Consider the following 13,097-nt stretch of genomic DNA (forward strand, 5'->3'; position numbering starts at 1 on the left):
GCAGGCATTTTTGCACTATCTAGCTCTCAGGTCTGAACAGATATCGCCAGCTACTAGTCCACAAATTATTGATAGATTCTGCCACACTCTGACGAGGACAATGATGGTTTATCTCATCTTAGCCATGGCTAAGGACCTATGCCATCTCTCCCCTCAGCACAGAGACTCCATTACACAGCCTGCAAAGAAGAGGGACAATGCAACACAAGCAGAAGACCACCAGAAGTCCCCCCCACAAGAAATTCTCTCTCAGCACATCCATCTATCGATACAGCTTGCATCTCTGAAGTTAACATTTCACTGCCACAGATCGCTGTGCGATGATCAAAGAATATATTTGCTTGGATATGGCTCTCAGCACACATCCCATATCTCTCCACAGCACAGAAGATTCCATTGGCCACACTGCCAAGTAGAGGTATACTGCTATAAAAGCAGTGTCACAACCAATAGTCCCCCACAGAAACACTTTCCATCCTTGTATCTATCCATAAAGCCTGCAGAACATTTTTCAGCCTTTGACTGCAAAGGCCTTGTAATTAATTATCACACACCCAATAAGTTCTATAAGAGCACCTATGTGTTTTTAGGGCCCAAGTGCTACTAAGCTCCTCTCTGCACTTGACAGGGCATCTTCATTTTCATTACCCCACAAATCCAGGGACACTGCTATAAAAGCAGTGCTTCCACAAAGTATCACAGTGAGAAGTTTTTCCTCCCTTTAATAGCAATACTGTGTGATCTCTGCTAAGAATGTTTCAGCTTTCATCTTCAATATATGAGCCGCGGCCTTGGAGAGTCCTACAGACCCAGTATTTTATACGACACACATGGTTGTCCTCTGGCGTATGCCTGCAGCCAACACATGCATACTGCAATAAATGTTCAGGTAAGGACTGTTTCCCCTCCATTTTAAAAGAAACATCTATCAGCTTTGAATGGCCTATTTGCTGCTTGAACATTCTCTTTCTCAGTACCTGGATCTCATCACAGCCTTCAGCATGAGAGCATTCACAATCGTGAGTTCTAGACCTACCAACATTTCCTCAGTCTACATTATTCCACTTTTGCAAGCACCCAACACAGTCGACCATACAACAACATTAGGTTGGAAAGGCATCCTCTCAACGATGCCCACTGTCTCATCTACTTGGCCTGCACGGTTGAGGAGATCAACCATGCAGCTATAGTGTGCAATTCTTGGGACAATCCCAAATTGTTTGCACATAGCCTGAAAGTACATATGGCCCTTGTTAACATCACCCACATGACTGCACACAGTGAGAATACTAAGAAACGTGGTCCCATCTGGCTGTATGCCTTCCTGCTTCATTCTCTCAAACAAATGAAACACATGTTCACTCTGTCCCTGGCGGGCATATCCTGCAATCAATGCACTCCATGCTATAGCATCCCTTGTGGGCAATGCATCGAACATCCATCGGGCATCAACCATGCTCCCACACTTGGAATACATGTTAATAAGACTAGTTGCCACAATTGATATAGTCTCAAAACCAACCCTGCTAATGTCAGAATGTAGTTCCTTTCCAGTTTCCAGAGCTACAATGTTGGCACACGCTTGTAGGATGGGGACAAAGGTGAAGCTATTTGGTGATAGACCTAGGTGTTGCATTTGTGCATAAAGTCTAAGAGCCTCCTCACTTTCTTCTTGCTCAACATAACCCATGATCATGGTAGTCCACATGACAACATCCTGATGATGCAAATCATAAAAAACGTGACGTGCATTCTCCATGCTCCCGCATTTCGCATACATATCCACCAAGGTTGTCGCCACAAATCCATCCGACTCAAATCCACTCTTTACTACTTGAGTGTGGATGGTTCTACCTTTCTTCAAGCATTTTGTTTTTGCTATTTCGCTGTTTATTTGCTTCCCTTCTACCAGTACTGCCAGGCTACTGCAAGCCCTCAATGCACCAACAAAAGTTCGATTACTCGGTTGAACATCTTGCTGTTGCATCCGTGCATACAAATCCAAAGCCAGTGCACCCTCTTGCTGCTTGCTATATCCTAAGATCATGGTGGTCCACGTGACAGCATTGCGATGAGGCATTTCGTCAAAAACACGACGCGCATCCTCCATGCTCCCACATCTGGAGTACATATCCACCAAGGTAGTTCCTACAAACACATCTGACTCAAAGCCATTCTTTACTCCTTGCGAGTGGGCAGCTCTACCTTTCGCCAGGCAGTGTATCTTTGCATATTTCCTGTCAACGTGCTTCTTATCTTCCAACACTGCCAGGGTAACACAAGCCTTCAATAGGCCAAGGAATGTCCGAGCATTCGGTTGGGCACCTTCCTGGTGCATACGAGTATATTTCTCCAAGGCCTGTGCATAGTCTTCCTGATTTGCATACCCCAGAATGATGGTAGTCCAAGCAACTGTGTTGCGATGAGGCAATTGGTCAAAGACACGCAGTGCATCTTCCATGCTTCCACATTTCACGTACATATCTACCAAGGTGTTTCCCACAAATACTTCAAACTCCAAGCCGCTCTTTACTAGTTGGCAGTGAATATATCTACCTTTCTCCATGCAATCTATTTTCAAGGGTATACAGCCAACTTGCTTCATCTCTTCCAATAGTGCCATGCTGCTGCAAGCTTTCAATGCCCCAACAAAAGTTCGATCATTAGGTTGGACACCTTCTTGGAGCATCTGTGCATACAACTCCAAAGCTCTTGCGCCCTCTTCCTGCTTAGCATAACCCATGATCATGCTTGTCCATGAAACCACATTCCGGTGAGGCAATTCGTGAAAAACATGCTGTGCATCCTCCATGCTTCCATATTTCATGTACATATCTACCAAGATGTTTCCCACAAATACATCTGATTCAAACCCCCTCTTTATAAGTTGGGAATGAATGGCTCTACCTTTCTCCATGTAGTGTATTTGTGCAAATCTCCAGTCATCTTGCTTCCCCTCTTTCAGTACTGCCAAGCCAGTGCAAGCCTTCAATGCACCAACAAAGGTTCTACTACTCGGTTGGATACCTTCTTGAAACATCCGAGCGTACAACTCCAAAGCCTGTGCACCCTGGTCTTGTTTGGCATAGCCTGTGATCATTATGTTCCATGATAGGACGTCACGCTTGGGCATGTTGTCAAAAACATTGCAAGCAGACACCATGCTGCCACGTTTCGTATGCGAATGCATCAACTTGTTTGCCTCGGACACATGAAGCTCATTCCAACATACCGATGCAAGGACATCCATCTCGTTAATCTCGTTCACCTGAGGCGACCTCTTGAGTACAGCTCTTCCAGCTCTGCCTGTGTCAAAAGAGGGAAGCAGACTACGCTGTAGGCCCATAGCCAAACAATACGCAAGCAGCGATCAAATTTACATACTAAAATAGCCAACGATTCAGCAGAGAGAACTACCGCAGACGAGCAAGTGATGCCCATTTGCGTAGCATTACTGCGACTCTACTACAAGGGTGACCATATATGGACTAGTCCAGGGAAGCTGAGACACGAGTGCGCACTGCACAACCACATTCTTTGTAGGCGCATTTTCCAATGCACTTTCAAAGGGATCAAAGACCGAGCAGATCTCGCAGCCAAAAATTCCGTTTTGCGGCCAACCTGTGTCTTTTTGGGTAAGCCCTCCGTGAAGCATTGTGTTCTTTTGTGAGATGAAGTACGCTTGATTTCCTTGTTCTTCTTGCGAAATCGATTCGATAACTATTACCACTCCATCTAAAACTATTTTTTACAAGTCATATGCATTTGAACCACGATGGGTAGGCATGCTATGGTTTGTTCTTGATGAAGACTTGATGAGCAGGAGGAGGATGACACATCTGAGTCGCTGCTGGGAATTTAGAAGTCGAGTACGTCGATTTGCTTTGCTAACTCCAGCTGGGAATTCGGAACCACCATTTTCTGCCTTTCTTTCATGTGACTCTCTCTGTCTCCGTCGCTTGCTTTGCATGGTTTGTGCGCCAGCTCTCAAGCTTCTCTGTCATCATGAATTCTACATGGGTGGTCTTTGTTCTCACGGAATGCGATGGGCGGCCTTTAGAGCGCTTCCCCATGCCAGCCAGTGGGGGAATCAGCTTTTCCCATGCGAGCCAGTTGGGGAATCACCATCCCCACGATCCATCTCTCTCGCCCTGGGCACATGAGAGGTTTTACAAGTGGGAGGGAACCCATACCATGTGCCAAAGCTATCTCACTGGCCTGGAGAAGCGGATTTTGGCAATTCCAGCCCAGCAGTCGAATGTTGGACTGGCTGAATCGGTTGGGAAGCCACTATGGTATAGGCACCAAGCTTCCAATGCAAAAACGACTGGCTGAGAAGGTGATTGTCTGCTGGGGGGCACACAATCCCCACCGGTCCCCATTGCTAGCTCAGCCCCTTACCACCAAGTGTTGGCGACGGGGAGTGCTCTTACTAGGCGGAAACCGGTGAAACCCGCGACCCGCTGGTAACAGTCGGTCGGTGTCGAATTCCCAACCGTTAAGTGGAAGTGGGTTGCCAAGTGGCACTCCACGGTTGGTCGGTTAGGCAGTAGTAGACATGTGGTTCGGTTTGGAGGCATGCAACATGACACGTGTGTCAGGTTCTTGTTGGGATTCATTGATCCAATCAAGATTGGTAAATCCCGTATTATAGGTGGTAAAAGTGGGCAGGCAATTTTATAATTACGGAAAGGTTCATATCCAACAGTGGAGATCTGCGCTCTTACGATTGCCACCATTGACAGAGTAGAGAATTGACGGTGGGAGACGAATACCAGGCAGTACGCTACCACAGCGACTATCCGTGACAACTTTCAACCATCTACAGATAGAGGAGCAATAGAGAACACATAAAAGGTGGTGAAATTTTTCGACAATTTTGGACCGGTTTAATATGTAGAACAACTCAAATGTCATGTTTCCCATCACGCAAGAGTTTGGATCCAATGGTCAAGATCGAAACCCTCCAAACTCTAGCTATTCACAAGGAGCTAAAACCATTCCCATTGAGAGTGCTTGGTCCATATTATGCTGCAAAGTAGAACACGATGGGGGAGCAAAAATAGCTTGGAAAAGTGTGCATTGGTGCCTATTTTTTATTTTGTTTGCAATCAATTTGCTTGTGTGAATACTATTGGTTTGATTATTTCATAGTTATTGTCCATTTGTATTTCTAAATGAATCCTAATATGTTATTTTGGTGTCCATCAAACTGCTCCTCAGAGGGTAGCATTTACATCTGAAAAAAATGTTTGTACATTCGTGCTTGATAGTTTGCCACTTCTAGAAAAGGGCCTTGATGCACGCGTCAACATCGATCATGCATATCAAGTTTTTGATAGAAGGCGAGATAATAATCTCTACCAAATACAAAGGGCACAAGGTAGCCTGCCTACCTTGTGGTTATGCCACGGGTCTATCTATTGGTGTACCTCTATTGTGACTCCTAATTACATTGCTTCACAAGTTCACGTCTCTATCCACTTTGTATTATGATTGAATACGATATTTAATAGTTTCTTTTTGTTAATCTAAGCCGTATTAGTTCTCTATTTTTTCTAAAAGAAAAAAGGACAAAGTAAAATCATGGACATTAGACGTGGCACAGGGCTTGTGAGGACTTGATCCTCCTAACAAATGTCAGGGATAGTGCTTTTATCATAGAGTTAGTCATGTCTAGGGATAGGTCCTATAAATTGAACCTCAGCAAATACATGAATAAGGCATTGCTCCGAGCTCATTATTCACCACTATTGCGACTTGTAAGATATTGTTACCTTGCTATGACCACATGAATATCATCCTTTGATCATACATCCACCTCTTTCCATCCCCTAGCACTCCTTCATCATTAAGAGCGTGCATCAGAAGAAACCGTTGGTTAGGATCTCAAAACATCAATTTACTTAATTTCAACCAAATATTGTCTTTTGCCCCCAAATCCCATAGTGCAAGTAAATGTAAATGTAACTGTATACGTATATACATACATACATACGTGTGTGTGTGCGGCGTATGTGTGCATGTGCATGCATGCACACGTGTATAATGTGATTGAGCTTGTTGTGAATAATAGTGTATTAATCAATAGCATTTTCATGTGAAGATTTGAAATTTCTCCTTAGTATTGCAATTGCCAAAGAATCATTTTCTAAATTTGACTTATGTTAAGGGGGGCAATCACTACCCAAAAGACAAATACAAAACTTGGCCAAATTTATTAAGGGCTAACAACTAGTGGCCTACGTTGCAAAGAAGCTCAAATAACAACTTGGGAAGAAAAAAACCCATAAACTAGATTCATCCCACAAAATAACTGACTTCCAAAAGATAGGAACTACCCACAGACCTTAGAGTTCAACACCACACTCAAGTCAAGCAAAACTAATTAGAGGATTGAATGGGCAGTGTTGTTGGCTTCCCCTCTCCCACCAAATGCCAATTGATTATGAGTACCCCAGATTGCCAAGAAGAGAGCAGCCCTCATGTACGGGCCAAAGTGTCGCCACTATGTACCACCAATAAAAATAGCCCTCCAACTCGACACACATGAAAAGGCAAGCATAAGGCCAAATCTTCTCATGGCCTTCTCTAAATGCCAATAAACCCTCCGCACTATTGGACAAATGTGAAAAATATGATGAGAAGATTCAAAAGCAAGTACATACAGAGGGCATAAATGGTTCACCTCACACCATTTGGCCGCCTTAAAGGGTTAACAGCAACTCCACGGGGAGGGGATACAGGGTTCACCTCACACCATTTGGCTAACTTACCTCTAAGCAAAAACCAAGTATGCGTAAGACAATTCTATTGATCCATCACTTCAAACCCCTTCTAAGATCCAGATCTCGTACCAAATTACCATACAGGTGCAAGCACCTATAAAACATCGTCGCTGAAGCTTTACTAAGGGTCATAGGACCTCCCACACATCATCGGTTCCCCCTCCACCTTGTGGACACAATGCAATTAGATGGCCATTCTTTTGGAATGCAAGCAAGCACTCTTGCCAACCATAAATTCTCTCTAGCTATTAGACAATACCACATGAATCCTAATTAGCAAGTCAAGGCTAAGCTTTGACAAGATGATTCAAGTAGGTTTCATTTATGCTATTGATAGGAGTGATTGGTTGTTCCCCATGCTACTAGTAAACTCTAAGTTTATGTTGACTATAGGAAATTGAATGCCCAACGGTACCAGATCCATTCCCAATCTCATTTACAGGTGGAATCTTATACTAGTTTTTCAGTCATGATATGTATTCACATATGGATGACTACAATGTCTATAATTAGACATCCATCACAAGGACTAGTCAAAGACTACATTTACTATAGAATGAGGTGTGTATGTGGGCTGCAAACATGCCACCACCTTTCCAAAGATTCAGGGTAGAAACTTTTTGAGATTACCTTAAAGAGTTGAGTGGGATAGAAGAGGTGCATAATGACACAAAGGAAGAGCACAAGTGAAGGCAAAATCAAGTGTATTGAAATGATCGAGTTATGTCAGTGGAGGTGGTTTGTTTAGTGGAGGAGACATTTCCATGTTCTACTCTCACAAGCCAACTACATCTCATAGTGCTTTTGGTGGATGAGATTGCTATATGCGGTACTGTACATGCACGATGGTTGTTCTTCCTCGAGCGCTTCATGAAGACCATGAAGGGTTTTGTGAGACAAAATGCAAGACCTGAAGGTAGCATGGCCGAAGGTTGTTGGTTGGTACAAGAGTCACTTGTATATATTTCTGAGTTTGTTGTTGATGTGGATAGCTCTCTCCCATGACTATGGAGAAATGATGAAGATCTAAGGATGACCTCATTGTGCCTCAAGGGAAAGGACGCGACAAAGTAATAGACACGAAATTGCTTAATAATATCAACCTCTATTGCATGCTTAATAGTGATGTGATGAAAAGATGGGTGACAAGATCCAAGGATGCAAAGGCATCCAATGGCCAAGAGGACCCCATCATTCACTTTGCCAAGGGGAGGCCCCTCCAAACATACAGTTGATTGCTTCCCAGAGAATTTTACAGGAATAGCCCTTTTTTCCACCCTTATGTGCTCTACAACGTCAAGGCATAAATGAAATATTGGTTTTTGATTCATGAAATATCTCCGTCAACTAGTATCATAGAGATCTGATAACAACTTAGTGTAGAGGGGAGCAATGCAATAAGGACCTTGTACCAAAAGGTTAGATTTAGGGTGGTGCCCCCTCAATTCCTCGGAATTGTCCAACGTGACTTTGTTACCCAAGACCAAGCATAGCAAGCTCCGTAGATGCAATTGCAAGTAGAGTATGGTTCTCTGAGGGAGGTATTCACCTCATTGATGGAGAGTTGTGAGAAGTTGTAGGCGTAGTACACTGCATTGGGCTTCCAAATGCAAGACCACAAAGATGTGCTCAATTTGGTCGAGCCAAGAATTTTGTAGTTGAGGTATAGGTATAGAGAGCACAAAAAGTGGATCACTGAGTTGGAAGCCATCAAGCTTAACCTTGACAGCACAGAGACTGCCTAGTTATAAGGAGAGATCAATGGGTTGCAAGCTAAAGTCACCATACTTTAACAAGAAAACAAAGAGTACAGGGACTAGCACCACACCTTAAGGCGAATTGAAAAGATGTTGCGACTGCCCATGGACGAGCACCTTGCTAAATTCCTGAGAAGGAGATGGGACCCAAACAATGAGGATGAATTGACTAATCAAGGAGGCTCTACTTCTAGAACTCCCTCTATAAACTGACCTCTGACATGAACTGCCCGATCAACCAGCTCGAAGGCCATGGCACCTCAAAGGACTCCAACAGTAGAAGGTGCAAACTAGGCTTCCACTAAACAAGTAGGACATACATCTGATATATCAATAGCCCATGCCATATTGTTGCTGGATGAGCCGCCTGGTGGCCAAGCAGGTGTCTAGCTCAGAGCACTCAAAATATCCTACAAGGTCCTGTCAGCAGGTGTACCTAACCCCTCTTCCTATTTCTAAGCCACTTACCACCCCAAGGGATGTTTTGCTAACGGCTCTGCTCACCCCCCAATAGACATTTTGAGGGTCGTCCCTAGTTGAGAGGATATATGGGTCAAATATCAAACCCATTCACCCCCTACATACATTTTGAGGGATGTCCCTAGTCGAGGATTTTTGAGTCAAATATCAAACCTTGGATGTGGCCTTCTCAAAAACACAAGTGGCACCTGCTGTGCTCCAGTTTTGTACCAACCGTGAACTTGCGTCATTTCCTTGGAATATTTACTTGCTAAAGTTTCTCTTTACAACCGAGCTATACATGAATTTTCCCTATAGTTGTGTACCAATGGAAAACCTACAAGATAGAATGGTGAGTTGTCTTAAACAGTATTCGAGATTTGCCTTGCATGGCTGCAATAACCTCGCCAAAATATCTTGGTTCCCTACTCTGAATTTTGAAAAAGTTGCTTGAGATTGCTGCGGTCAAGAATATCAATCTATGGCAGCATTTACTACTTCCCTCCTTCTTCCTCTATTATGGATTCACGATTGCAACAATCCGAAAGTCACTAGAGTGACACTAGCAGATGACATTTACACGCATTGCTCTTCACCCAAAGTCATTTGGAGGGAGTACTTCATTTGTCTATTGGCCAGATCCCCACAACACGTGAGTCACCACTGGAGAGCACACAAGCCACCATTCCTCCTTCCACTTCTAAATCACTTGGAATACTTCTGCGTCTATGAGTCCCAACTACATGCACTTATATTTGTGGTACGCACAAAAGGCATGCAAGTGCAAACTTCAAGGAAGACGGAGAGCTTGTATTCCAATGTGAGCATACAATAAGTAAAGACCAAATTGATCCATTTGTCCTCTTATACATGCCACATTTTGAAGGGAGGGCCAACCGGATTCTCTCTCTATCACTCTCTTTCTTAATTCTTTACAATCATCTTGGGTGCATCTAGCTATAAGGCACAATCCTAGCTCTACCGGCTTGCCACTGTCCAATCAAATGGCATTGCCAAATGGTTAACATGCCCCCCATCATGTTCTCGATCGAGTCTCATGGCTTATGCAACAATCATGGTTGTCGGAGTGTTGCCAATGAAGATCATTTCTTTTGTGCACTTATGTGAATCATCCCTATTTGCATTACTTTATAGGTCTTTAGTAGATCCTAAGTTGTGGAATTGTTGTTGCTATGATTGATATTTTTTTGGGTGATGTGTGTCATCCAGCATTGGATTCCATATGGCATAAGCAATTTCAGTGTGGCTAGACATTGGGTGGATGGATCGGATGAATATTTGTGACCTTTCAGAGAAAGGAGAAAAATAAACTTTTAATGTAACAGTTTAAGTTAGTAGTAAGAAGGTGTTAGTAAGTGTTGATGTAATACCCTAACGGTGTTAGAGTAAGGACTAGCATATTATCATGCTTCTCCTTCACTCCCATTATTTGATTTGAGTTGAACTTATATCAGATTCTCATCAGACTACATATTGACATGCCATGTTTGTAATTCCAGAGTTTTGCATGTTATTTTATCTTTCTGTTCTACATAGGGGCTTCTATTTGAACCCATTTTATGGATTCCACTTCATTGAGGCTTTTGCCTTGAAGTTTCTTTGGGCCTAATAAGGTTGTGGTGCAATCTAGAGCTCCATTTGTCTGAGTCATTAAATCCAAAGGATTCTAATAATACACTAAACAACTCCTAAAATGATGACTATGGCTAAACATGATTATAGCATCGTGGATTCTAGGAAAGTCCTCTAAGTGAAAAGTGATGTTACATTGGTAGGGATAAATCGTTAAGTGATTGCTAGTGTTAATCAAGAGAAGGAAAAAGAATAAGGGAAAAGTAAAATGAAATAAGAGGAAGATTTGGAGTGAGATAAGGAAGTGTGATGTTAGTAAATGAATGTGGAAAAGCTCACTCGTTTTTGCACTTCAATCTGTTGCATCAGCTTCGTGGCCCGTTATACTCTATCTACTGAGGTCTTTTCAATCTCAGCTTTATGCTCAGGGGACCAAAACCTAATATACAATCAATATTTGCAATCTTTTACTGTTTTTGGATAGTATTTGACTGTCAAACCCTAATTTCCAACAGGAAATTTTAGGGCTTTTGACATCTGGACCTTCAACCTGCCAATACAATATTTTGGACAAGGTTGACAACTGAAATCTTACCAAAAAATTAAAGTTTTCAGTTAATTTCAGGTTCGGGACTGTCACATTATGCCACGTCGTCACTCAAGTCAGGTTCTTATGGTTCTATTCTTTGCTAGCCACATTGCTACAAGGTGCCATTTTGAAATTAGGACATTTTTGTGGATCTCATAAAGATCAGGGAATAACATGTATAGGAGATTATGCTTTGGAGCTAGAAAAGCCCAAGGAAATTCTAGAAAGAGAGAAGAGAGAGAGTGGAAGGAAGAGAAAAGGGTTGGCCCTCCCTTCAAAAGGTGAGATGTATATAATACCAAAAGTTTGACTTTGGTCTTTACTTGTTGTTTGCACTCTCTGGAATACAAGCTCTCTTTCTCTATATGAGTTGTTTGGAGTGTTTTCTTGTTTCCTTGAAGTGCCTTAGTGGTTTCCACTCCTTCCTCTCTTCCCCCATCTTCTCCTCCTTCCCAACCCTTCTCCTTCTCCCTCCCCATCTCCCCATTCCCTCCCCTCTTGGAATCACATTGCAATGGTCCGAAAGTTGTTAGAGTGACACTAGCGGTTGACAAGCCCTTGCATTGCTCCCAACCAGGAGTAGAGTGGAGCATATCTCACCTGTGTATCAATTACACCCCCATGACATGTGAGTACCATCAGGACTATACATTTTTGGTGTGGTTGATGGGATAGCCAAGTACGCTTTTACATTGTGTTTTGTCTTCTTCCATTATCTATTCATTACCCAATGCCTTCTAGCTTTAACTAAGAGTGTTGATTTTGGACTCATTTTGGAGAATAGGAAGTGGTTGAGGGAAACAAAGAAGAAAATATGTTTTTTCTTATTTTCAATCATTTGAGGTGAATGTGAGTTGTTTTTGGTGTCTTGTGTTATCAAATCATAGTGGAAGCTAGTTTACTGGATTGCTAAGGTGTTTATGCAAGCAAATATGAAGAAAACATTGTGAAATGGTGTCTTCGGGTGAATTTTGAGTTCTTGGGAAGGCCAAAACTCTCACATCATAAACAAGTTCCCATTTTTGCCCCGAAAACGTGTTTTTTACTATTGTTTTTGGTTTTCAATAGGTAGTATAGGACTCGTAGAAGCTCACAAATCCTGCACAAAAATGAGAAATTATCAAAAAATAGTCAAACTCTCATTAACAACAAACTGTGTGCATAGGATACATTACAATAATCTTAACACGGCATCATGTTGCAATAGGCGGACATTGCATTATAACACCGCATGATGTTGCAATAACCAACCTAACCCTGACAGATCCCAGCAATTTCTAATTGGCATTTGATGCTATCAACCACCTACCCATGTTGCAATAAAAAGCCAACTCATGTTAGTTAACACAACGCATAGAGTGATATTCATAATGTAGCGCATGGTGTGATAACCTTAACACAACATTGAGGTGATACTAATAACGCCATGCATTTAGTGATATCCATAACACAATGTCCTGCTCAGGTTGGTTGTAGGGGTGTTTGTGAAATCACCTATGTCGTACATTTAACTGACCTACATGCACCTAAGGTCCAGTAGGATCCTTGGATCATAACCTGAACCCAAAGATAGTGCTTCCAACAATGTTCTATTCAGTTACCTACCTAGTCTCACATCGGTCCATTTTGAATCTTCTATCCTTAATGCATATTCTGTGCGTATACCACCCCAATAGGACACCTTTAGCTCTAAATAATCAGTAAGCATATGTGGGGACCCATCCAAGCTGAGAGCCTTGAAGGCCCCAAAACTCTACCTCAATACCACGTAACTCCCCTACTCCCTCTGCAACAGCCCAAATTAGTGGAACCTTTCCCAAAATGATGGGAAGATTTGTACTATCAAAGTCCTCAGATATGGTAAACCCATTCGCTCGTTAGGGCAGCGATCAGGAAGAGCCCTAGAAGCCA

At 42.6% G+C, this 13,097-nt stretch overlaps 1 protein-coding gene across 1 annotated transcript; it reads right to left on the reverse strand.

Moving 5' to 3' along the window:
- Positions 1 to 1,051: 1,051 nt before the first annotated feature.
- Positions 1,052 to 3,346, reverse strand: LOC147880370 (pentatricopeptide repeat-containing protein At2g33680-like). Its single transcript, XM_087370599.1, has one exon. The coding sequence runs from the start codon at positions 3,344 to 3,346 to the stop codon at positions 1,052 to 1,054; it is 2,295 nt and encodes a 764-aa protein (XP_087226725.1).
- Between the last annotated feature and the right edge of the window lie 9,751 nt (positions 3,347 to 13,097).

Source organism: Dipteris shenzhenensis, chromosome 32, assembly GCF_047967505.1.
Source record: "Dipteris shenzhenensis isolate YYH24624 ecotype China chromosome 32, Dip_SZ_1.0, whole genome shotgun sequence".
Classification (NCBI taxonomy): Eukaryota; Viridiplantae; Streptophyta; class Polypodiopsida; order Gleicheniales; family Dipteridaceae; genus Dipteris; species Dipteris shenzhenensis.

Bases quoted from the DNA above. Each gene is read 5' to 3' on its own strand.
- LOC147880370 (XM_087370599.1), bottom strand. From the start codon at position 3,346: ATGGGCCTACAGCGTAGTCTGCTTCCCTCTTTTGACACAGGCAGAGCT.